Source organism: Battus philenor, unplaced genomic scaffold (assembly GCF_028537555.1).
Source record: "Battus philenor isolate CCGP_79_NKW_IND1 unplaced genomic scaffold, ilBatPhil1.0.hap1 SCAF_14, whole genome shotgun sequence".
In the NCBI taxonomy this organism is placed as follows: Eukaryota; Metazoa; Arthropoda; class Insecta; order Lepidoptera; family Papilionidae; genus Battus; species Battus philenor.
In genome coordinates this window covers 9,647,695-9,674,084 of record NW_027181676.1, presented here as the reverse complement: position 1 = coordinate 9,674,084, position 26,390 = coordinate 9,647,695, and the positions used below count along the sequence as shown (strand labels likewise).

The 26,390-nt window shown below is 31.6% G+C and overlaps 3 protein-coding genes across 3 annotated transcripts; 2 read left to right on the top strand and 1 right to left on the bottom strand.

Annotated features, from left to right (window-relative positions):
- Positions 1-2,425: 2,425 nt before the first annotated feature.
- On the bottom strand, positions 2,426-6,493 carry LOC137918544 (trypsin 5G1-like). Its single transcript, XM_068761365.1, has 6 exons — positions 6,425-6,493; positions 5,769-5,870; positions 4,927-5,039; positions 3,306-3,468; positions 2,773-2,895; positions 2,426-2,530 (listed from the first exon to the last, which is right to left on the bottom strand). The coding sequence occupies exons 1-6, from the start codon at positions 6,491-6,493 to the stop codon at positions 2,426-2,428; spliced, it is 675 nt and encodes a 224-aa protein (XP_068617466.1).
- Positions 6,494-9,724: 3,231 nt separating this feature from the next.
- LOC137918543 (trypsin-like) lies at positions 9,725-14,713 on the top strand. Its single transcript, XM_068761364.1, has 7 exons — positions 9,725-9,779; positions 9,985-10,088; positions 10,391-10,539; positions 11,112-11,280; positions 12,673-12,795; positions 13,483-13,608; positions 14,489-14,713. Exons 1-7 carry the CDS (start codon positions 9,725-9,727, stop codon positions 14,711-14,713), a joined length of 951 nt encoding a protein of 316 aa, XP_068617465.1.
- Positions 14,714-18,472: 3,759 nt separating this feature from the next.
- Positions 18,473-24,588, top strand: LOC137933844 (mediator of RNA polymerase II transcription subunit 15-like). The gene is made up of 3 exons (XM_068777911.1): positions 18,473-18,514; positions 21,905-23,503; positions 23,949-24,588. The coding sequence occupies exons 1-3, from the start codon at positions 18,481-18,483 to the stop codon at positions 24,116-24,118; spliced, it is 1,803 nt and encodes a 600-aa protein (XP_068634012.1). The 5' UTR covers positions 18,473-18,480; the 3' UTR covers positions 24,119-24,588.
- Positions 24,589-26,390: the final 1,802 nt, after the last annotated feature.

The window sequence follows — 26,390 nt, the reverse complement described above, 5'->3', positions numbered from 1 at the left end:
ATATATTTTTGTAATCAATAACAGTTTTTTTTATTTCCTTCCTACTTCTCATACTCTTTAATACCAACAATTCATGAGAGACAATAACTATACCGTTGGAAATGAAAAGATTCATTTCTTCAAAACTAATGTGACATTTAAAAAGGCTGTTCTATTAATGGGAGCTCAAAAATAAATTAAATCATGAATGTACTCAGAATGGTTTAAAACCCCGAAATAAACATTATTTCTGTATTAATACCTGAAGATAATAGGTAATATATATAGATAATATATATTACTTATTATATAATCCTGCAACTTTCCTCAAGCGATCGACGCAACTGTTCTCCTGGAAGGAGTCGAGATGGGGATTCACGAGGTATAACGGAGTTTCCACATTTCCTGACGCGACCTAGGAAAATTTCTGACATTTGCGAAATTCAAGATGGCGGCCGCACCACGAGTACTGACTTTTGCTTTACGGTGTTTGTTTTTTTCTTTTTCACGTTACGAATTTCACAGCCGAAATTATAAGTAGGGCGTTAAAACAACGTATGACAAAATTGTTTGGTTTAATAAGGGGATTATAGGAAAAGTAGGTTGCAGTTTGTGTGCGCTGCTGCGCAGCACGCGTACACCTACTCACCTGCCAAAATCTACATACCTGCCCGAGCCGATTAACACATATGAACAACCTAGTTCTAATATATATATAATTCATATATATTAAATACGTATATTTGACTGTCCTTATAATGTACTATCCAATCTAAAAAATGTGGAGAGTGACCATATGAAGTGGTTTTTTTGTATTATTTTTCGAGTGATAAGCTTCAGTTAATAACTAACTAACCTAACCTAAGAATAAACTTAGAAAAGTTCATATTTTTTCAAAAGAATTTTAAATTTTATGAATTAAAATTACAGGCTTAATAACATTAAAATAGCAACGTTTGTTGACACGTTATTGCTATAAAACTTGTTGTTAAAAATGTTTTATTTCATATCACAAGGATACTGATTAAATGTCAGCGTTGGAAAAGTATAACATAAAAAAAATTGCATTTTTTATTGTTTATAAGAAAAACATTTGACTGACTCGCCTGATGTTATGTGATCACGAGGTCTACGATGGTACATACTACAAAGAAGAAACCTATTCGCTCTTTTATTGAAAACCTAATTATAGTTAGCTGGAAACAATGAAGCGGGTAGGTTATTCTAATCCTTGGCTGTTTGCACTATAAAAGTAGCAGCAAACTGCTTAGTGCGTGTTGAAGGAATTTCAACCGTTTATGAATGTCTGTGATCGTGATCTCGATGACCAATGAAAAAAAGGAGACGCGGGAAATTATTCATTTAATTCCAACGCACAGTCTCCAAAATGTAGTCTATAGAACACCGATAAACTGGCAACTTTTCGCCGATGATCCAAACTCTGAAGCCTAGCGCTAACCGAAAGCATTGTTACCAATAAGCTTCTTGGCTCGTCTTTGTATAGAGTACAAAGCTTCTAGCTGGTATTTTGCCGATCCATCTCACAGAAGGCTACAGTGTACTATACATGATCGGACTTGTACTACATACAAACTCAGGAACTGTCGTGGAATATAACACTGTAGAACCTTTCACAGGATACTCAGCTTTTTGGCAGCTAATTGAGCGTTTGGACTAAATAACCGTTTCAAATTTTTTATGTTAGTACAAGACCCAGCAGTTCAAGTATATTCGAATCGAAATTTAAGCCGACTTATACAGGTTACTAGTTAAGATTTGAGTTATTTACCTGACAACTATCTTTGCCAGCTGCACCAACGCACCAATAGAATGTGTGTAAATATGTTAAACCATAGATGTTTTCGCATTCGTAATTTGATAAGATCGGTACGCATACCATTCTAAGTTCTGCTGAAGGTTTTTTCTGGAATATTTTTAAAAGTATTTTTATTTTTTATAGGTAATGTATTACAATACTTACTATAAAAACACTCCCGTACGTTAAATTTATAGATCAATTCTGAGAAAGATATTCAGAGCACATTGTGAAAACTTTTATATTTTCTTTACATTTATCCGATAAACTAATAATAGTACTGTTTTTTTTTATTTTAAATTACCAAGGATAATCATTTTCTTTCCAGTTACTTGCGTTGTATAAAAACAAAATTCCCAAAACGCATATAGTATGTAGTATTATATCTGGAGCAAAATTTAGTGCACGTATTGCAGTTTAAAACGGCTTTTACTTAAAATACTGCCGTAAATGATGTAACTGGAAACAGACTATTCCAATTGTTTTGAGGACTGTCAAAATCAATAGCAAAAGTGCGTTTTATCTGACGGAGATTACTATGAAGGGGATGAAATTGATAAGGAAGTATAAATTAAAAAATTACATTATCTTAACAAATTCACCTTACTTTTTGATCACAGTATTAAATACCTAAACGAAATTTCCACCTTTGTATTGACTCATCACGATATCTCCGGAACCATATGGCTTAGAGAGTTGAAATTTTGTAAGAATATTTATCTTGCCAATTAAAAGCTAAGAACGAATTTTACTATTTTTTTAATTCTACCCTAATGTTGTTGTGATGGCGTTCGCCAAGCGGGCGGGAGACACTATATAAATATGTAACAAATAGAAACGCTGAATTTTATGATTGTTGCTAAATTTTAATAAATCTCTTATGTTTTCTCTACTTGTGAATTAGAATAGGACAATTGTTATTCGACTTAAAAAGCTTATAAAAAATTAAAATCTTGTAATCAAATACAAAAACTTACGTTTTCTTTCATTCCATACCCAGAGACTATGCATTTTGATCCCTCTATGATGTCTAAATTCAAATCTGCGGTGTGCAAGCGAACAGGCTTCACTGACTTGGACTGAGCAAATCCCTTTTCAAGCTGGATACATAATATAATTTTTTTTATTAGATTGTATTCGCCGGATAAAGTCAATGACAGAAAATGCACATCTTATGTCATCGGTTATCATGGATGATCGCTATCTCTAATAGTCATAATAAGATTTATTTCTGCTGTAAGATGTCCACCGCTGTACATAGACCTCCTCCACAGATTTTCAATAGGACCGGTTGGAAGCGGTCTTCATCCAACATCTTCCAAGTTCCTTAACTAAGCCGTCTGTTCACTTTATGGTTAGACCAGACCTCCTTCGCTGCGCTAAAGTGTAGTTTACTATTACAATATTTTTGTTTAATTATAGTTCTCTAGTCGGTATCAACTAATATTAAATCCCTCTAACGTAACGAAATTTGACATTTAATCAGATTTTCGTCCTTATTTCTACTTACACGAAGTATTGCTATATCATGTTTTGCTATATTAGGATTATATTTCAAGTGTATGTAATATTGATTGATACGTCGCCATTGCTCGAAATACATGGTGATGAACAGAGCGCCCGACGCTTCAGACCCGGCGACGACTCTAATCTCTTTTGAAACCAACTTGGACCTGAAAACATTTTGTATAAATATTAGCTAAACGAAAGAAATAATTGTAAAAGGAACAGAAAAATTGAATAATGTAAAAATATCACCTTTGTAAAATGCCTAGTACAATTTCTGAGACTTAAAGAGTTTAAGAATAATATTATAAATTAAACTTTTAGTTTAAACTGCGTTCTATAGTTTTGAAATAAAAAAAAATATTCGCATTTTTCACCAGTTATTACTTAAAAAAAAAACACTATCTAACAAAATCCTATTATAGAAATGTTATATAGATCATCTCACAATTTAATTCATTTTTAGATAATTATAATATAGTTATAACATTTAAACTGACAATGGGATATAAGAAGATTAAATATTATTAAAATTATTTAATTAATAGTACATTGTTTTTATATAGCCAAGAGAAACATTTACGTCATTGAATTGTAAATGACAACATTAATAACAGAAATAGTTGTTTTTACACAAAAGCTAAACAAAAGTACGGACACCGGATATATTTATATTTATATTTATATTACATATAAATAGATGCGACACTTTGAAGGTTTTATATCTTCAACTACTGATCGAATTATTTCAATATTCGGAACAACGTAATTATTAGAATCATTTTATACAATTTTAAACTTCGTAAAGTTCAAACATGGAAAGTATTTACTAACTAGCATCCGAAATAATTACTGAAAGTACTTGTTGCCAAATATTCACCAATTTTTAACAAAATTTTTAAGAGACTTAAAATAAAATTGTTAAATTTTTATATTAAATTTCAACACACATTCAGCACATATTTTGTATTATTATTTACATGTATTCCATAAATATAATGTTTGTACTTTTTTTGTGTGTTAAATATTACTTATAAAATAAAGGCTTCAAACAAAATATAATTTTGACTAATATATATACATTTCAGTCATCATTTTATTTATATGGCACTGATGGACTTTTACACCAATATTTTTCCAACTTACTCTTTTTATTTACTTCTCCTCTTTTATCTTTCACAGATTCTTTTAATAAGTTCCTTTTTTCATCCATCACATTTTCTCAAATTCTATGACATACTTTCCTTGCATCGCCTTCCATACTTCTACACATTTCACTGATGCACATAAATTATTTCAAATTAAATTCTATTACTAATTGAACACCTTATAATTAAATTTAAAATCTAAGATTTCATTTCCTTATTTCTATAACACAATTTTATTATCAGTATCATTCTCTTCATGACCTTTTTTGTTAAGTTTTTGCGTACAACCTCCATTATCCTCATCCTTCAAGGAGGCTAAACTACTTACAGTCACCGTTACGAACACGAGCATAGTTAGCACTTTTTAACAGCACTAATCACGTAGCATATTTTACAAGTTAAACTTCGAGGAGGCAATTTTTAGAACTGGACTGAATGCTTTTATTTATGATATTATGAAAAGAGAGGAATACTCACTTAGAGTCTATAACACAGTGAGCAGCTGTGAGTACGAATTTTAAAGTAATTAGAGATCCGCCACAAAACGATTCCCAGTGTATACCGACGTAATGAGGTTTTCTTAACGCAACCTAATAAAACAAAACATAAATAATAAGCAATGGCATTCATTTTTTATTGAAACAACCTTCCCTCGCTCCAAACACCATGTCGCTAAGTTTTACACATTTCTAAGTAAAGTTACCTGTCGAGATGTTACAAGTGAATGCGTTTCACTGATTACTTAAGGTAACAATGTACTCTTACTGTATAACCATGTACTTAGAAATGGTATTACAGAGGAATGCTATATACGCATGATAATATAACAAACAATTATATTACTTCGTTTAAAACAATGTAATCGTAGCCTCGATTTGTTAACACTCGCTGCCTACTTTTTGCCTCTGTCGTAATAACGAATGAATTGATAGACGTATTTTAAATAGTATAAGCGAGTATTATGCATTGGCAAAGCAAGCGTTAACAAACCTGAAAAATCGTAATGACATACAAAAATTATGATTTCTATTTAAAACATTATTACCAAGTAAGTCACGTGTTGAAAAAAATAACTATTATTAAAGATAAGCACATACTTCCCTCTGAGAGAAATGCTTCTGGAGATAAAACTAACTTTATAAGAAATTGAATGTCTTTTGTCATTATCATCGTTATTTTATCCGAAGAATGTCCACTACGTATAGTGCTCTCCTATGAATTTCTAATAAGACCGGAATGCATCGTTGACCTTCGTTGACCTGTATAGGCATATATATATAACATATGGTAACCAAAATAAAAAATCTCGGAATTATTACCTGATATGGTACCAAAGTGTTACTCGCCGCTTTACCTCCAACAATTTTTAGCGAGCAGTAATCATCGATAATCTCATTTTGACGATTTTCCTGCAGCAATTCCTAAAACAGATTTTTTATTAATTCTTATTTGTATCGCTAGTGTTTTTTTTCACAAAATTTTTTCCGCTTTTACTAAACGCAGAGCTGGGAGAGGCCTGGGTTGCCTAGGTTGCCGCTCTTTGTCGCCTTTCTTCTCCCAGCTGCGAGGCACTACAGCGTTTTATAATTATTTACAATTTTTCTTACACAATTTTCTTTTATGGATAAAAACAGCTAAAATTTATACATATTTACTATACAATTTGCAAGTTTTACTCAATTATACATTATTTTATTTCAAGTCGCTGCCCAAGCGCTATACACCGTTAAATGCCTCGAAGTTTAAGACAATGCGCCGGGTCAACTCATCAAAAGATTTTGCTGTAGATTTTTTCTTAAGACGGTCCGGTAAGTTGAACGGAATAGTATAAACTTAGTGCGTGTACTAAGTTGTATCATTCATTATAATTTCAGCCCTATGGCGTCCGCTGCTGACATAAGCGTTTTAAAAGCATCGTTTGGAAAGAGTCTGCAACCAACGCCAACTGCCAAACTTCGCAAGGTCGTCTATCAACCTTTTGGATGAACGCTGCACTTGCTGGTTCGTGGTCTCTACTCCAGCGGCCATCTGGTCTGCACGCCATGTGGCTTGCATACATAAATATCATCCAGAACTACCTAAAGGTCCAATCCATCTTTGTCTGTATGAAAACGTGACAAGCGATGAAATAGCTCTTTTAAAGTTGTTATTGATATGTTATGCTTACAAAACGTACAGTAAAGTAATAAATAAATAAGTTTAGTCCTGTAATTTCTTTATTTACTAGGCCATTCAAAATAGATAAGAGTAATGTTCCAATATTTCTATTCAGAAGAAGTTACTTTGGAGTTTACGATTAAACCTAAACGACAAGCTAATTTATAATATGAATGCTATAAAAAGTTTTAGTTTTGTTCATACGACGTTTGATAAATTGAGGAGTTTTTAAATAAAGAAATTATATTAATTTGAGAACGTGATATTCTGAACTTAAATTGTCTTTTTCAGCTTAAACATTTAGAATAAATTACCCTGGTATTAACAAATTATTTTACTCCTTTGATACTATGAAATCGCTGTACCGCGTCTTTAGTATGTGCGCGGCGAGAGAGGGGGGAGATTACCGGCCTCTACATTCTATTAGTCCGATACACACGAACCTCATGCTTTTTTTTCCCCGCCCCAAATCTGTTGACCTTTCCTAAGACGCGGTACAGCAGTTTCGGTAGCAACATACAAAAGCACAAAGTGCACGAAAGCGAAACGCAAATTATAAACTAATAAACATACAGAGCCACATTTACAACAATGACTCGATATCATCTCTTAGATACTCACAATAAAATTGAAAGTTTCATCAACAGACGAAACTTTTGCTTTTGGCTCAATTTTGCACAAACAAAAAGAGCATGCAATAATATACAGAAATATGTAAAAAAAATTTTTATTCATTAACATATTTTGAAATCACATATCTTATGTACACTATCATGTTTTGAATTCACTTTGGGTATTTAGTTTTAATTTCTATGTTAATACATCTAAACATATGTTTACACTATGAAATTGTCAAGTGCTAGTTTATATAAAAGTCATAAAGTGATAGATTATTGTTTCATTAAATTATAGATTAAATATTTGTTATAATTCTCGATTATAAGTTTAATTTACTTAGAAGCAAGGTAGCAAGAATTTTAAGTTAGGATAGGTCTTAGTCTAAGTTTTTTTATCGTTAACTATTGTATGAGATGACTTAAATAATAAATGATATTTAATTTTTTAAAGAGACGTACGACGACCTTTTTTAATAATATTTAACGAAAACTCCTTATTTCTTCTAGTCTTATTAGTGATAATTACAAATATTTCTGTGAAATTAAAATACTTTTTAAACATATTTTCCATTTCATATCATAAAAAAATCACAAGGCAACAAATCTGAACTCCTTAGTGCCCACTCAATGTCACCCCTTTTCGATATGATTTCTCGGAAAAGTTTTTCGTAAGACCTCCAAGCTGGTATTAGATGAGTGACCAGTAGTCCCTTTCTGCTGGAACAATGTCATGGAGTTGTATTCGTTGAGCTGTTGAAGCGTTCGTTGCTAAAGGTTATTTAAAAAACAAATGTGTATTAGGTCATAGCTCTGCCCTTCCTCGTCCTATTTTTTGGGACTTTATTATTTTATTTACTTTTATATATAATATAAAAACACATTACATTATAAAATCAAAATTACAGTTATAATGTAATTGTGCCAGCGTGGGTTCTATTGCTCCCCACACTAAGCAAGGGCTGTACCGCAGGGGAAGTAGCAGTGACATTCACGGATTAGATTGCACGGTAACATACAAAATAAGATTCATGAATGATAAAAAATAAAAAAGTAAAATAACACTTACACGAAGAGACAATAAATATTTAATTCTGGGTGGAAAATAAGGAAACAAACCCAACTATTATTTTATCGCTTTAAAAGTGTTTTCAGTCTATTGTGTTATAGAGATAATAACTACTTGATAATTTTAAATTATTTTCTAATGTGTACGTATATATTTCAAACTGAGTTCATAACCCAAGGTGGGCTAACTGCAAAAAAGTTATTCATTCTTACTACTGCCGATAGCAATAGTAAACTTTGCCTGATTTGTATAAAGAAAAATTAGTTGTAAACACTATAAAGAGTTGAATGTATCGTTCTTTTTTTCAATTAAAGTATAGTAAAACTGATCCGAAAATCAATGGTTTCAGAAATCATAAGTAACTTTATGATAATAAAGTAAAAAAAATGCCTTTTCAAAATTCGGAATACCACATATTAAAAATAAATATTTTTTTACTATCCGTTCTTGCAGATTTCATACTATATTATATTGTATAAATAATTTTAAACTAAACTTTTATAAGTTAAAATAAATCTTTTGCTATCGATATTAATGTTTCTAAATAGGAGTCGGCGGTGAACGGTCTTCCTATTTTCCTTTATGGCTTTAATCTGCTTTTTAATCCGCTGAATAAACCAGTTAAGGGTTGTACTTCCTCTCATTAAATGAATGTAATCCATCGGTCGACTAGATCAGAGCTTGTTTATACATGCAAATGGATTATGACGGAAATAATCCATCCGGGATTAAATTATTGTACAGCAAATCCAACAACTATAAGGCTTCAAGAGTGTAGTATATGCGACAATGTAAAAGTGCGTGAATTAGTTGTACATTATATAAATGTTTGCATAAACAGTTAAAATTATGTTTTAAGGCTCTCGTGATTCCCTTGTCACAGGTGTTGATGATGAAAAATATTTAGATAAGAATATAAGTGTGCCATTTCCGAAACATAGTTTAAATCGATCTGTATTGAATAAAACATATTCTGACCGGACTAATATTCTATTACATAATTTTGGAATTTGTAATTATTTATTTAGTGTAATACGGATCGGCAAGCGTAGCGGAAAACTTCCATTGACACGTTTGAAGTAAGGCTTTGTTGATATGGTCAGAAAAACAGGTCTTATTGGAGGCTTACGTTCTCCAAGGGACGTTTTACAGCTAAAACGTTGATGCTGATGATTTAGAATGAATTTACTTATACATTTCCGAAAGCAGTGCCATACTATTTCTGAATCCGGTATTATAGTGAACTTGAAAGTGCTGATCAGCTCTTAATGTATGCAAGGGACAGAGAGAAGTAGATAAAGAGCAAGCCGTCTGTTGTCAAATTTCTCGTTTCTTTTATCAAACATTTCGTACCATAATACAAAACTGGAATCAGCAACCCGCCAGCCAAGCGTGGCGATTATATATTCGCATAGAAATCTTTGCCTGCCTTACAATGAGCGTGTATGGGCTGAAACAGCAATTTACTGATAGAGCAGAGAATAAAAAAGGTTTTATACACAAATATTTTTATTTTTATTAAAACGGAAAATACAGGCACTTAAATATAAAGCATGACGTCCAACTGCTAGATCAATATGTCAAATATAGTTAAGAAAAATTAAAATTTGAACCAATTATTACTAATTTAAATTTATTTGGATGTTTTCATGTTTAAAAATCTTTTAAGAGTGTTTTTCATTTTTTCCATTTTAGGCAATTCTAAGTCTAAAAGTAATAAATCAGATAGAATCAATGAAGAGTTTGTTCCTCGTGTTGTCAATGGGTGGCCGGCGAAACTCGGCGACGTTCCCTATCAGGTATAGAGGATAGCTGTAAATTTTACTTTCGATTTCAACAGAGTTTTTATTTATTTATTTATTATTATTTAACCTCGCTTATAACTGTTTACACTTATTGAAGAACATATAACATAATTAGGCGATATACATTCTGTCGCGACACAATCTCTCGTAATCAAAAGAATATTGATTAAAACTAATAATAAATAGAACTATGAAATTCATAACACTAATGTAATTTATTTTAAAATAAAAAATGAAAGCCAAATATAAAGGGAAAAGTAAAATTGTTAAATATTTAAGAGTTTATTTTATCTCAGGTCGCATTCAAGGCTCTAACTTCACATGTTTTTTCACGTTATGTGACGTTTTGTGGAGGCACTATAATTGCACCAGCTAAGATCCTCTCAGCCGCTCATTGCTTCGTTGAAGACCGAAGCGCGTGTGTAAGGTTTTTCACGAATACAGGGTAAGATTTTGTGTAATTTAAACATTATTTTAAAGACAAAAATATTCCGAATATTTAAATGAACAGCCTTGTCTGTAGCCAAGGGCTACAAACCAATATGTTTTGTGACTAGATCGAGAATTTTTTTATGATTCGAAATTCTAAATATCTTTTGAAAAGTCGACATTTACACGCACATTTATGAAAAATTATAAAATATATAAAATAACGTAATTACGTGTAACAGTCATAGCGTTAAATTGTTCGCGTTCGAGTGGCGACGTTGGATGCTATTTTATCTTTGGCGTTAACTGAGGTGACAACCAACAGTGAAATCTACAAAGATTTACTTTATACTTATAACTAATATTACTCATATCATACTAACTTCGCGAAGTAAATGAATGCCCTTCCGTTCTTAGCTGATATCTACTCGGCAAAAGAAATCTTTCCCTTATGGGTATGTATTATGGTTCCAAAGAAAACGTTTTGAATCAAAAAATAAGTGGATAGGTATATTGTATATATCACGTAAATATGAGATTATTCGATACAAAAACACTTTTGATAAAAGACGTTGTTTGTATTTTCAGGCGTGTACGTCATAAAGAGTTGCTTCATAAATACGCGGTTGCTGGTACACTTCGCAATCAGGGAGTGAAACCTTTCAGCGACTCTACTGACGAGGGTCAGTGGAGACAATTGAGAGACGTTTTCTATCCAAAAGTTTTCAAGTTTCCAATAGAGGATATTGCGGTTGTGGTACGTAGTTATTTTATTTGAAATTACTTTAATAATAATATTTATTGTACGTAAAATAGTAAATAAAACATACATTATTTTTTACTGTCTCGGGTCGTGTATTAACGATGCATCAAAAACGATGTAAAACTTTGTATTAACAATAATATAAATAACATCCTTTTGGATGTTATGGTTAGTAAAATTATTTAAATTATTTCTTTCTTAGCACTGTATAATAGATTTCTAGCGTTATTTTTTTCCAAAAAAAGAAACAGGTTAAATAAAGGGAAGTCGGTTACAAATACCGACAATGAGTCCTTACGCCGGAGTCCAGTAGTAAAAAAACGTACGTGTAAAATGCAAAATTTATTGATTACCAATAAACATGCTTGAATACCAATTAACTTTATGATAATGGCTTGATCGATGTAGTAACAAAAGCGGTTCTTACGAATTTTTTATCGCTCATTCTATTTTTTAGTATTTTTAGTTTATTTTGAACAGAATTGTACTAATAGTAAATTTTAAAGTAACGTGCATGACTATTTCTTCCACGATCTACGCGAATTAAGAATTTGGCAGTTTCTCAGTTCTGTGAAATAAATAAGTAACCATCCGAGCCAAGGTTCTTGCATTAACCTTTAAGCACAGATACTGTAAAGAGTTCTAGGGAAACGTTTGTGTTTCTATCAATATTAATTGTATCTGAAATGTTATTGTTAATTGAACAAATTTTACACGTTGTAATCGTAATGTCGTAGTAAAAAATCACCTTCCTTGCTACTATGTCATGTTACGGGGTGTAGTCTTCCAATTAATTATCATGTCTTTCATGACTGTTCTTCTGTGACTGAAATTATATAACTGCAATATTGACCCATTTCACATTTATTATGATTCAGAAGGAGCTTTGTTTTTTGTTATAAGATCTCTTAGAAACATGTTTTATGATAGAACTATGTGCTACGACAGAATATACACTCAAAAGTTATTGGCCAATGGCAAATTCCATTAAGAAATAGACATTATATTTTAGAGTGAATAACTTATTCGTTTAATATATTTGTAGCCCATAGTGCATATAATAAAGTGTCATAAATAAAATTAATATAATTCATGGTAAAAGACATTAGCAATGAATATTTTTTGATTTAATTAAAAAAAAGATTTTTTTTAAATTAATTTCGTTAATTCTTCATTGTGTCTAGTGTTTGATATGGAAATTGTCAGACAGGGATTTTATTTAGTCTGTGATTTTATGGGTGAAAAAAATACTGTTTTTATTCAATTGTTTTTTTCACAAACCTTCTTCGCACCTAAAGCACGCAATAAAAAAAAGTAACCAAATCCGCTTAGGAACACATTTTTGTTTGTCTAACATTATTTTCGTTATACATCGTTTGTCATCAGATGACCAAGACACCGTTCCATTACACTGCCTATGTGAACTACTTGCCGTACGCAAGGCGGTTCGCCGACTACGCAGGATCGTGTCTCGTTTCTGGTTACGGCCGGATAACTAGCACTGGAACGGTAAAAACCTAATCACTTACTAAAATATTTTAACAAATTAATTTATTAGGTAACCAATCTTTTTTTCTGATACAAAATGTACACAATTCCAAAACACTGATTGGAGACAAAATCAAAGTTTTTACGTGTGTGTATTATAATAAAGCACGTATATTTTCAGTAAAAACTTGATTTAAAATAAATTTACGTTATAGGATATCATGTTATTATTAACCTATTACAAGAATAGTTCGTATTATCAACGAAGACATTGGTAACTTCGCGGACCTTTTTGTTCCGCGAAAGCCCGCAGTGCTAATAATAACAACATTAATAAGCCGGTAGATGCGGCGTGTGTGGCCTATAAAGTCGATGGTTGCACGGCCAGACCGATCATCGCGGGAGGCCTATGCCTTACAATAGGCGTAAATCGGCTGACATGAATGATATTAATGACAAAATAGCATCAACCGAAACAACGAAGCCTGAAACGCTATTTTATGCCAGGTGATCGTCGAGCTTTAGTCTGGCAAAATTAAAAATATACTTTCTTATTATAGAATAGTTAATAAGACATATATAATCTTAATTATATCATTTGTAAATAGGAATACTCTGCAATTGTTTAATGGAGTAGTTTAAATAACGGTCTTGCCTACAGATGACCATTTTTAAGGAAATAGTCCACGTAATTTGTACTATTTCCAGGCAAAATCTGATCGGTTACTGTTAGCTCACCTTGTAATAGTTCCTGTTCGTCCATGCAGTATTCAACACCGAAGAAATATGAAACATTTTGTCTGTACGTCTAGTAGAGTTACTGATGTTGGAAAGGTAAGTGATATTTATCGTATATATAATTTAATATAAACACCACAGCAATTGATACCTATTGCAAGCTGAAGCAAACATTTTGAAAGAATCAAATAAGACCTAACGATTATTCAGGAGAGTTTATTGTATTAAATTAATATTCAAACATTACATAAGTTTTTATTCAAGAAAGTTGTCAAATATTGTCAATATTCATTCTATTCCCCTCCTTTTTGACAATTTATGTTATATTAAAATATTTTTACGCTTTATGCTGACCTCTTCCAAGCGGTCCTATTGGAAATCTACAGGAAAGCCTTAAGTCCAATAGTGGACGAACTGCTGCAAACAACACCTAAAAACAAAGGATCCATTTTGTCGTAAATAGGGAAAAGTATAGCATTCGATTGTTATTCCATCCAAGCTTTAGAATTTGGCAGCCTTCCAACCTAGTGGAACAATGTGACGTCTCAAACAGAGGCTCCCAAAGAGACCTGTGAATATGTTAAGGTTATGTAACTAACGCCGCCTATGTTTAATGCATAGAAAGTGTGCATACGAGAACGAGAGAAAAAGATAGTTGCCAATTTGCCATCATAAATTATTTCTTATTTCAAGCTATCCCGGCCAACAAAAACTAAAACAGTGTGCAGACAAACTATTTAATATTTGGCTAGTACCAACTTATATCTTAGCTCTACTCTAAGCTATGTTGAAATTTTAAGCCCAATCATATTAAATGTATTTCAGCAGCACGCGGAACGGTATAAAAGTATTTAAATAGACTAAATTAAAAAACAACTATAACAATGTAACTGTTCCCTTTTGTTTAACAGCATGGTTTCAGGCATGTTTGAAAAAAATTATTAAGGTTTTGTTTATAACATTGCATAATTTACAGGGAGATTCTGGAGGTCCTCTAGTTTGCAAAGGCACCGGTGAACCGCATGAGTCGAGCCGTGGTATTTTAGTAGGAATCGTCAGCGGCCATCGGTATGGTGTCGGATCCTTTTTCACAAGAGTATCGTCCTATCACGGATACATAGAGAGTAACAAATCAAATTGCATTAACAATAAATTATTATTTGTTTACCTAATTATAATGCATGGATTCTTACCATTTTGATTTGGTTTTATTTTCTTTTGCGTAAGACAACAATCCTTTATATGTAAGTAATAAAACAAACATGAATGTAATGTGAATTTTATTAATAATAAATATTTTTAATATCACAAGGGCGTTCAATATGGTCATTGATTGTATATTTGAACACAAATTAATTACTTGTCTACCAGCGGGCGTTTCCTCATGACCATCATTTCATCCTGGGGACGTACAAAGCTGAACAAAGAGATCCATTCCCCATATGTTTTCAACAGAACCCATTGAAAGCAGCTTGTACCCAGGTCGTCTGTCTACAATGTAAGTCGATGTCTTACGATGCGCTTGCCGGTTCTGGTATCCACTCCTGAACCTTACATCCAAGAAATCATCAATTCTGCGCGCTATGTGGGTTCGAAGTGCGACTTTAATATGCACATCCAATGGGCAAGTTCGTAAAATTTTTTTCGCCTTCGGATCTCGTCATTGGTAATAAGATAAAAATATTTATTTATATATTTATTACAAAACCTTTAAAAATCTTGTTATTCTTGATTACGTAATACTTAGTTACAACGAAAAATAATAGTAACAATAAATCTATGTTATTTTAAGTTTTTTCTCACTTTAATTGTGAATGGTCAAGTGTTTGTCAAATAATCTTGAAGTTATATTAGTTTCATAGGTTTTCTGTTTTATGCACGTATGATCTAGATCTTTATTATAAAAATCTGCTGATTTATAACAAACAATCGCCATTGTCCCTATTCTTATTGCATTTATAATTTATGTTAACCGACTGCTATTATCGGATATTGGAAATAATTTATGCTTATACTTAGCTTATTACGCATCGCTTATTCAAGGACGGACAAGTTATATTAGTTAATAGTTATCGATAATAAAAATAGTGAATTTTACTTAATAATAACAATGATAATATAAGTAACCTTTATTAGATACGAAAACATTCACGAGAATGTGCTACAATTGTAAAAGACTAGCAAAATATTAATAATCAAAAAGTTAAAATATGGCATGATAAGTGTATGTCAGTGTAGTGGTCTTAAGACGAGAATTCAGCAAAATAATGTTTAAATGTAAATGTCTCCCAATGAAAGAAATGTTAAATAATATTAATTTCTGCAGGTATGTTGTCTACCAAAAACTAGGCTGATAACACAATATCAGAATCATAACAAGATCAAACACTTACTGTTTACTTCAGAATTAATTGAATTTATTTTTTATGTTTCTCAGTTAAGACAATAACTGATAAGTTTTAATAGCTAGGTTCTAAGGAGGACTATTTTTTTATCTATTTTAGACAATATTATTATGATATTATAAATCCGACATAATCCACAAGGTGGAGAGAGAACCGATGCGGGCCGCTTCCAACCAGTCCTGTTAGAAATCAGCGGACGATGTCCAACACTGGGTCTCCTAGGGTTGAAATGATGATGATGTGTTATGGTGGTGTTTACAAAGGATAGTAAATAGCAAAGCTATAAAGAAAATTAAATAATTTAAAAAAACATTAGGTATGAAACATACTATAAAACTATACAAAGTTGGAGATATGAAAACAATTCGTTAATATTTGAATCGAACAGCCCAAGCAAACACGACTATAAGTTTTAGGCACCGATGCTTCTAGAATTTGCTAGATACAATCGTAACATGGTTTCAGTAAAATGAAGCACTTATCACACATCCAACTAGTTCTTGCCAATGAGACGAGGTGACATCCTATTGCCTCCCAGGAGCCTAGATATACCCAGTAGACTTCTTTTTTTAGGGTTATTTAGTCATGACTATAAACCAAGTTAGCTACGTCAAATGAAAGAAAAAATCAGCAAAATGATGCCGTCGATCACACGGTCTCTTTGCCGACGATTATTTGAAAATTTTCTCACTCGTTTAAAAGAGCGCAAAAAGCGAAATGGAAACATAATAAATTCTAGCAAATAATCTTTCTTGTAAATAAACACATATTAAAATACGTTTTTGTTAATTTTTTTTTAAATGTGAACTAAGTCAGGGCTCACTTATATAACGGCGATTTTTGCCGTTTTTCTAAATTAATAGTTGTCATTATTATTAATTCTCACGTAAATATAGACTAGATAGACTAGCTCGTGGTTGTTTGTTTATTTAACACAGGTGGAAATTTATAGGAAAGGCATATATTAAGGCCTAGGTGAGGACGTCTGCGGATGACGATGATGATACTATGCCTAGACGAAATGCTTATTTTATTAGATGCATCTGTTTAATATTATCAAAACATGACAGTGAATATTGTACAGTTATGTGATTAATTTCGAAATTACTCACTTATAATTCCTAATGTACTAGATCTGACTTGACGCAGACGCCTTCGATGCAACCACGCACGCAGTCAACCTGCCACTCCCAAGTCAAGGGTAACCATTTGCTTGAGAACAAAATTAGGGACACGCTTTGGTTAAGTATTATAGGATAAAGCTTCAAGTATTTCCGAGAAACAGTGCGTGGCAAAAGAATTTTGAGATAGATAATTATCTATAATAGAAACCTACAGTTTATAGCAGCTGTTGGTAGCAAGAAAGCAATAGTAAACATGGTTGTGATACTTTTAAATAAGCCTGATTGAAAAATAATGTATTTTGATGTTAACAATAAAATGTATGTTTGTTTTTGTTACTTAAGTAACTAATCGGTCGTCTATTTGTTCGTCTGAAATACATTTTTCTATAAAAGTTGAGAAAAGTCATTTAAATGCGTTGTATATGATGATGATGATATTTTTAAAGCCACGTAGTACTTCATGATAAACTCTGCCTGAATAAAATTATGAATAAATGAAAAAATGTCCCACATTGATTTATTCGTATTTTATCATTTATAGTGATTACTTGTGTAGACCATAAGAAGAATGCCAGAATACCTAAATTTGTTAGGCACTAGAATAAAATTTTGAAATTCTCGATAATCGAGTTCAAGTTAAAGCTAAAATAGAATATGTGGAAAACAGATTTTAAACTCTTGTCTAAAAAAAACTTTTCAATTTTGTGTCTATGATTGCATATATACAATTGATCTTTATCAAGATTTATATTACGAAACATCGTTTAAATTGTTGATATTTGTACCCGAGAATATTGTAAATATCCTGTCGCAAGCAAAACGGAATACAAACTTCCTATGTTTAGATAATACAAATATTACATGAACTAAAAAAATTTAATTCACAAAGTGTTTATTATTGCAAGAATTTTATCTTGTATTAAATAAATGAATGGTCTTACGAGATAATATAACTTTCACTTTAAATTTTAATTATAATGAAAATAATACAGGATGTTATTAAATGGGGGTAGAATAATTATAAATCACTAAAATGATCGCATTATAAAAAGAAAATCCTAGTATAAGGGAGACGTATTAATGCGTGTATAATTTCGTTAACGGTTTAAATTCTCCCAATCGTACTAATCCGGGGAATGAAAACAACATTTGAAGTAGTAATTATTTTTAAAACATATTTCAATATAAAAAAGTTGTAATTATAACGTAGTTCCTATTGTTATATAATGTACTTTTCGATAAATGTTATTTTTACACAAAATGTAATAAGGTCTCAAATTAAAAACGAAGAAATTGACCTTATTTGCGAAGTAAAATAAAACGAGATATAAGGTAACAATTTATAGGACTGTCTTGTAGTTTAGGATAAAACTGGTTATCCTGTTCACATTACTGCGAGTGTACAGGCGGCGGACGCACTTGGTACGCAACCGGCAAGAATGAAGCACGCATTCACGCTCGGAGTTATAACACGTGAGTACTTCCATACTTTCATATTGTTACGATGTAAACAAAAACGCTATGTTTACCAGGTGCAATGGACCGTTGTATACGGCCTATATTTCGTTGTGATATTTTCATTAGTAAATACATTACTAACGGAACGTTGAATTTACATAACATTTGTAAGTTTTTTTAAAAAAAAACATTATTTGACGAATATTAAAAAAATTACGTAATTTTCATCTTTTCTCGGTATAAACCTGGTCTGTGAACATGTAATTCCATTTTATAAATTACGGCCTACATTTTGATGAAATATTATTATTAATAATAACATTATGTTACTATTGGAATGATGAATTTATATGACAGTTGTTGATTTTTTAAAAACATTTGTGAAGGAATATAGAAAAATTTTAATTTTCATCACTACTGATAGTAATTCCCATATTTAAACTAAGAAATATATTATGGTTTACTAAAATGTATAATACTGTTTACAGTATTTGTCTTACCTAATAAACAAAATATAAATTAAGTTTGTTTGAATTTACAAAAATGATTGATTTTATTTAGTTATAAATAGACATCAGACAATATTTTACCGTGATTTAAAGGTTGAGTTTATTTTTAATATGTGTCTATAATCAATGACAGGAATTTATAGTTTACATTGCCAGTGACACATTTTAATAAAAAAAATCCAAAAGGTTATTTGAGGTAAAATTTTAAAATAGGACCATATTTTTTTAAAAAAAAAAAGAAATCGTGTTAAATAATAATTAATAATTTCGAATATATTTGAAACTTAACAAAATTATGGAAAACTTTTACACTGCACTGGCCATTTTTATTAATGATGACCTATTATAGATACCGTATTACACGAATTTTTTATTAACTTTTAATTTTTAGCAAAAAGTTTAGTATAATTATTGTAGAGCTATTACTTCTACTACTACTCACTTCTACGGTTTTAAAAAAATAGTCAATCGTTTCATAGTTAATTTGAGGTTCAACAATAAATTTCAAGCGCTTTTTGGGTAAATGTTATGACTTGACATTTGTGTATATTATGTTAATATGATTTTTAACAGTAAATCAATAAATTTATGAGCGATTTTTTTCTGTGACCAATTTCCTTATTTGGGAAGGATAAACTTTTTAATATCCCTTTATTTATGAAGATATATTACTATTAATATTTTTAATTAATAATTAATGAATTGAATGTAATTTTATAAATATTGTCTTGTCTTAATGGTCTTGTTTCCGCAACGCTGCGATATTGTTTTAGAAATATCACGAAATATTACTATTATTAGACCAAGAACACATTACAAGTATTTTTCAGTTTAATGTTCGAAATCTTTAATTTTAATTTCATTACTGCAATAAAATGTTATACATATCAAGTAAATATTTAAAAGAATTAGTTAAATTTAGGTAAAATTTCTTTATCTGGTGAAAACTAGTTGTTTTAATTTAACCAGACGTAAAGTTGAATAATGACAATCGAATTTTAATTAAGAATGAAGTAATTTTTTTTAATAATAATACGTAGGCTCTTTTAATAACAATATATATGAATTACATTAGTTTCAGCTTCTACATGTGACGTTATTTATCTGACAAGTTTAATTTACTAAAAAAGAACTGATGAATTAGTTCTACTTACCTCGCAGAGATTTTCTTGAAAAACATGACTATCGTTTCAGCCAATAGGCACCTACTGGAAGGCATAGACCTCCTATAAAGATCTCTGTGTGGTTGGTTATCTCAGTTTAGGTTTATGACACGCAGAGAACGCTGCTGCCCATCCTCTGGAAACTTATTTGTGAACAGATGCAATCTCATATAATTAATGCACAAAGTGGTAATTATATAAATTGGTTTCCCGGAAATTGAACCTGCTGCCTAAAATTGCAAGTCTCAGTCCTTTATCGCTGGGCTACCACCAATAGAATTACAGTCATTTAAAAATTGTTTTTAACTTTTTAGTTTTCATCTCTATTTTTCCTTTTTTTTGACTTAACTGTTTAACACAAAACTTTCAAATTTTACTTAATTTTCAGCATTGTCTCACACTATACACCAGTCCAAAATGTTATTTCTACCTAATTCAGTTCCGTATGTCTAGTCTATTACAGCGTTTTGTTTACCACTAAGTTTTATAGTAATTTGATTTTAAGCGAATAAAGAATTATTAATAATATAATATGTAGCTTTTTGCTACACGTATTCTACTGTCCGTTCGTAATACTGGTTGGTCACAATATCGTTAAATGTATTGATGTAACTTTTTAAAGCTGCGTACATTTTATTCTAAGAACCATGACTGACGATACGATTGTACAAGTGACTCGAATGTCGTAGTCGAGAATGGAATGTGAAACGTGTGTCATTTACGACGGTACTAAACGGCATGCTGTATGGAATGTACACTATTTGTACATAGACGCTACTTTTTTGATTATACCCTTCTGACAACGAAGCTTAAATTTTCAAATAATTCAGAGTTCTAAATTTAAAGCATATTCATGTTAATGAACTCTTGAACAGCTTATGAGACAAAATACATTATTAAATAATACACAAAAATAAAAAATTGCATTCTATTAATCTTAAAAAGCATTAAACAATAATTGCCCGTGTCCCTTTAATTTGTAGTATACGTTTGATCAATGAAACTAAATATAACATCTCTGTCACCGACCGAGGGACTTGACCTTACGAGAGAGACCAATCGCAAAACACAGACCTTGAAAACAGGTTTCTTTTCCGCTGCAAGATGCGACCGAGTAAAAGAAACAAATCGTACTTTACATGTAGCACAAAAGAGGTACTGTTATTCCTGTATTAAATAACTGTTTTTATTCCTAAACCGGGATAAAACGAATAAGTCATTTATTTTATTTCAAACGCTACGTTCATCAGGAACATCTAAAATAAGACATAGGTTTCTGTATGGGTTTCGGTATGGACATTTACAATAGCACCGTTTGAACATTTTAACTTAAATACATTTTTTATACAGTTACCGAACATCACATTACACGCATTTCATACTATCATATTATACATTCGTCCACGGCTGGACAGTTTGCCCAATGTCTTTTATCATATAGAAAATTACTTTTTGCTTTTCCCATCTACGAAAATAATAATGATGCACATTAATAACTATTAACACAGTACTTAAAACACTAACTTCTGATGGCTTACAATCAGTATTATTGTAAACGTATGACAAAAGCCATCCCCAACAGACGATGTACGTATGTATGAGATGATGACTATTTGACAATTAAAAATAAACGCTGTAGTATCTACAGTAAAATTGTACAGCGTGATAAGTTGTACCGTAATCATATATTCTACTAGTACAGTTTACATAATATTGGCCATTAATGATTTCAGTGTTACAACTATGCGGAGCAGAAATTTTGGATGCTTTACCGGAGTGGTATGCTGTAAATCTTATAAATGATGCTAGTTACCAACCAAAACCAATCACAGAGATATTTACCACTCCAGCTGCTTTCACGTCTACAACTTCTAAGTCAACTGCTTCGACAGAAGTAAAAGACACTTCTGAGACAGAAGTGGCGTTAACGACAGCAACTAATGCGGCGCAAACACCAGTGAAAGATGTATCAACAACTGCAAATGATGCTACCCAAAGAGTTGTGCCATTACAACAAATTACTTCCATATCGTCGAGACCCCTAGAAGGAAGAGAACAAAGACAAGTGGTTCAGCCTCCCGAACAACAAATACAAGTATTACTTGCACAACCGCCTCAAAGTCAACTAGGTTCCGAAATTCAACAATTTGGAAACGGTCAAATTCCTCGAATTCAACCATCTCGGCAAATTCAACAGTCTTCTCAGATACAAATTTCTCCTCAAACTCAACTATCTTCACAGGAACAACAATCTCCTCGGATTCAACCGTCTCAAAATACTCAACAGCCTCTACAGACTCAAACATCTCCACAGATTACATCATCTCTACAGAATAGACCGTTTCCTCCAATACAATCATCACCACGGAATCAAACATATCCACAAATTCCACCATCCCTTCAGAATAGGCCATTTCCTCAAATAGAATCATCTCCACAGAATCAAACATCTCCTCAGATTGCACCATCTTTTCAGAATAGACCGTCTCCTCAGTTTCAATCGTCTCTTCAAATGCAACCATTCCCACAAATATTATCCACGCCGCCACGACAGAATCAGCAACAGACAACAGGGTCACCTAATTATTTTCTTATATACCAACAAGCACCGCTATCCGTGCAACAATTTCCAGAATCTGCTTCCCAATTAAGACCAAGCTCCCAAGCACCATTTCAAATAATAACCCAAGAACCTACAACAAAAAGAACAACTCAAGAGGTTACTTCACCTACAACTGTAACTCAACCAACAGTAATTATAAAAGAAATAAAAACCAATTTACCAAATTTTCAAACATCGACAAATCAGAAAATTCCTACTTTATCCTTTACCAAACTAATACCTTGGACCCGCGAGGAACCGCGGTTTGTTACTTCTCCACCTATACTGTTTGGTGGATCATGGCAAGACCCAAGTACTACTCCAGGTGATATATTCTCTAGTCCACCAATCAGCTCGACGATCTCCCCCAACATAATTATAAGTCCAAATACTAATGATACAGGAATAAATGCGAGACCTAATATAATTACATCAAGACATCCAACCCAAGAGGCAAATAAAATTCCATCGCTAACAATACGAGTGTCAGCTCCTAGAGGTTCTATTACAAATATAAATATAAATCCATCAACTACAACTAATAAGCCATCTACACGCAGACCGCAACGCAGAAAAGGGAATAATTATAATGTTTGTGTGGAATCTTGCAAAGGAAAAAGAGAGCCGATATGTGGAGCCCCACTTGCAGTTCTTCCGATCGATCCGAATAAACTAAAAGGTTTTCCTTCGATTTGTCACTTGGCGTGTCATAACTCCTTCAGAAAAAATCGTAAGTATAATATCACTTTTATAATTTACAACACATATTTTCATTGTCCTTGACATGTGGCAAAAATTATATATATATATATATATATATATATATAAACTTTTACGAAAAAATAATATCCGGAATAATGGGAAGTGAGTAGTAAATGCCTTAATGGGATGAGTGTATCAAAATTATGGAAAACACTACTGAAATATAAGTTAATAATAGATGCTTTTTCATGAAAGTTAAATAAAGTTTGTATTGTTAATTAATTAACTTATGGTAACTATATTATATTATGCGCTATGTATAAATGAAGAGTCATTGTAATCTGTTATATTATATATACTGATATATATCGTATTAATATTTTTAATCAATGTATACATAACTTCGATATAAAGTTCGAGAAATAGAGCGTATTTAATAAATGATCTCTATATATAAATAATATCTATTTCAGAGCCTTATGAAAAGATAATGGATGGTCGTTGCAGCAAACTACGCACGCGCATACGTACTTTCGACAAAAATAAGCTTAAAAGGGAAGAACTCAACAAGACACAATACACTGTACTCAGTAATAGCCAAGATACTGTTGTTCAAATAATACCAAATGAAAGGAGCGGTTGATGCCGGTTTTCATAGTTTCAAGAAATACAATTGCTCTTTGACGTTATTGTAAGACAATTATCATCCTATATATTAAACAATATTTCATTGTTTAGGATTAGGTGATAGTATAAGTTTTTTAATCAGTTCATGTAGTAAGTAATGTGTGTAAATATGGAGCGGCATTTTAATGCAACCATTAAAAGGATACAATGTAAAACTTAATTTTTTAGCTGTGGCTGTCAGTGTAGAATTATCAAAGCCTGTTTGTTACGTGTACATAATATGAAATCGGATAAAAACCAGTCCTTGAATAACCACTTTGTAAATATACACTGTGGTGATTAATTAACACTGCTTTTCAATGAATATTACCTTATGGATTTAGACCTGCCATTAAATTCTAGTTATCAGCTTAGATTAAGATAGAATCTTATTTATAGCCGTATCACATGGATTAAGTTTATTTTTATTAGCTTCTTTTATGATAAATCAGCAAATTAGCAAAGTAAACTAATATAAGTGTAATCCTACCCTATATCAATATACACATTTTCAAATTTTGAATCTAAAAAAATATTTAATATTTTTATTTATTTCTGGTAAATGAGTTTTTTAATTAAAGCCTTATTATAATGTAACCTCGCATTATTATGAATTATGATAAATTTTTACTTGAGACATATTTGAACATATTCCATGGCAAACCCAGGTCAAAAAATTAGCTTTTATTTTGTGAAATTAAATAACGCAGTCGTCATAAAATATTAATGAATAAGATATATGGTTAAAAATTTTAAGAAATGGATCAGCACAAAAACAATTACATTCATCGCATGTATACAAATATTTAGTTGAATTTTTGAACTTATGATATGACGATTATTATTTATGCATTGATTCAAATTATTATCTATCATCAGGATAACAGAGACTATTTATGTGCGCCATGAGAATAATGCCAGAAGAGCCTTAGTTGCTAGAAATTACGATCGGATTGAACTTGTTGACACCCTTTAGCTTAAACAAGGTTTAACGCGACCCGATTTGCGAAGATGTACTGTGAAGCAATGATGTACTGTGCTTTTCTAGTCCGATGTTTACTGCATTCGACATTGGAAGTAATCATATTTACTTAATTTAATAGAGTTAAAACATTTTAGGAGATCTAATTTCAAAAGTTTGTTTTTTTGGGAAGATCCATGTTTGAGGTATAATTTTCGTAGAGACAGAGCAAAGAAGGTGCGTTACAACCTCATTTTTCCTTTTGATACCTCGGATTGAGTTTGCTTCATTTGGACTAAATTTCAATAGTTCGTAATGAAATATAACTTTTATTAATCTAATGTGTTCCCACCCCTTCTCTATACCCCTTGATCGATAGACAACGTAAATATTTTTAAAATTTGCGAATAGCACGTCCGACTTACTTAACTGGTTAATGTGAACACGGCTTTCTTATTTACTATGATTTAATTGGTCAGGTAATCTGAGTGACAAAGATAGTTCACTGCGTCTAAAATAGTCTGCCTCTAAACTTATTGATATAAATGTATAAAATCTCAAGTGAGTTTTCGTTTTGTAATTGGATATAAATTTTATGTACTTATTAAATTTTAAGAAACTATTCCGTCCATACATTATATTTTATACTCCGTTTCTAGTAATAAATTGCTATCTTATTACATTGTAACTGATCTATGTAAATAAAGAACATATTTGATAAGTTTTTACTTTCAGTTTTCTATTTTATTTATTTGGTCTTAGTCTCATTCACCACCATTTAAGCAGTAGAACGTCCACAGGTGAACATTAATATTCTCCATAGATTTCCAAAATGATCAGGTAGGATCTGGAAGTGGTTTGCATCCAGTATCAAAAAGGTCGTCTATCCACCTTGTGGCTGAATGTCCCACGACGCGCTTTCTAGTTTTGGTTCCCGAATCTCAAAGTCCTAGATACCAGATGGTAAACAGATGTTCAGCATGCTTTCTGGCCTGCCCACTACCACCTCGACTTGTTAATCTGCTGGGCTGTCAGTTTAATTTTGTTCGACTTCTCAATCCTGATTCCATTATAACCAAAATTAATTGCACGGAACAGGTTAAGCAGCGGAACGTAACACTAGCATCGCAAAGCTGTTTTTTTTTTATTTAATTTTTTTTCTATGTTGGCATTTACATCACCGGGTTTGTCGAAAAGTATAAGATTTAAATTAGAAATCATGTCAGTATTAAATAAGTCAATTAAAATATTATGCCATAAAGCGACAAATTTCGTCAAATAGAATTAT

Excerpts from the sequence above, each read along its gene's own strand:
- LOC137918543 (XM_068761364.1), top strand. The coding sequence starts at position 9,725 with ATGAGCGTGTATGGGCTGAAACAGCAATTTACTGATAGAGCAGAGAAT. Across the intron at positions 12,796-13,482 it reads GGATAACTAGCACTGGAACG|GCAAAATCTGATCGGTTACT; the intron begins GTAAAAACCTAA and ends TACTATTTCCAG. Across the intron at positions 13,609-14,488 it reads GAGTTACTGATGTTGGAAAG|GGAGATTCTGGAGGTCCTCT; the intron begins GTAAGTGATATT and ends CATAATTTACAG.
- LOC137933844 (XM_068777911.1), top strand. The coding sequence starts at position 18,481 with ATGAAGCACGCATTCACGCTCGGAGTTATAACAC. Across the intron at positions 18,515-21,904 it reads CACGCTCGGAGTTATAACAC|TGTTACAACTATGCGGAGCA; the intron begins GTGAGTACTTCC and ends TAATGATTTCAG. Across the intron at positions 23,504-23,948 it reads TAACTCCTTCAGAAAAAATC|AGCCTTATGAAAAGATAATG; the intron begins GTAAGTATAATA and ends TATCTATTTCAG.
- LOC137918544 (XM_068761365.1), bottom strand. The coding sequence starts at position 6,493 with ATGGCGTGCAGACCAGATGGCCGCTGGAGTAGAGACCACGAACCAGCA. Across the intron at positions 5,871-6,424 it reads GTGCAGCGTTCATCCAAAAG|GAATTGCTGCAGGAAAATCG; the intron begins GTTGATAGACGA and ends AATCTGTTTTAG. Across the intron at positions 2,896-3,305 it reads ATGATATAGCAATACTTCGT|CTTGAAAAGGGATTTGCTCA; the intron begins GTAAGTAGAAAT and ends TTATGTATCCAG.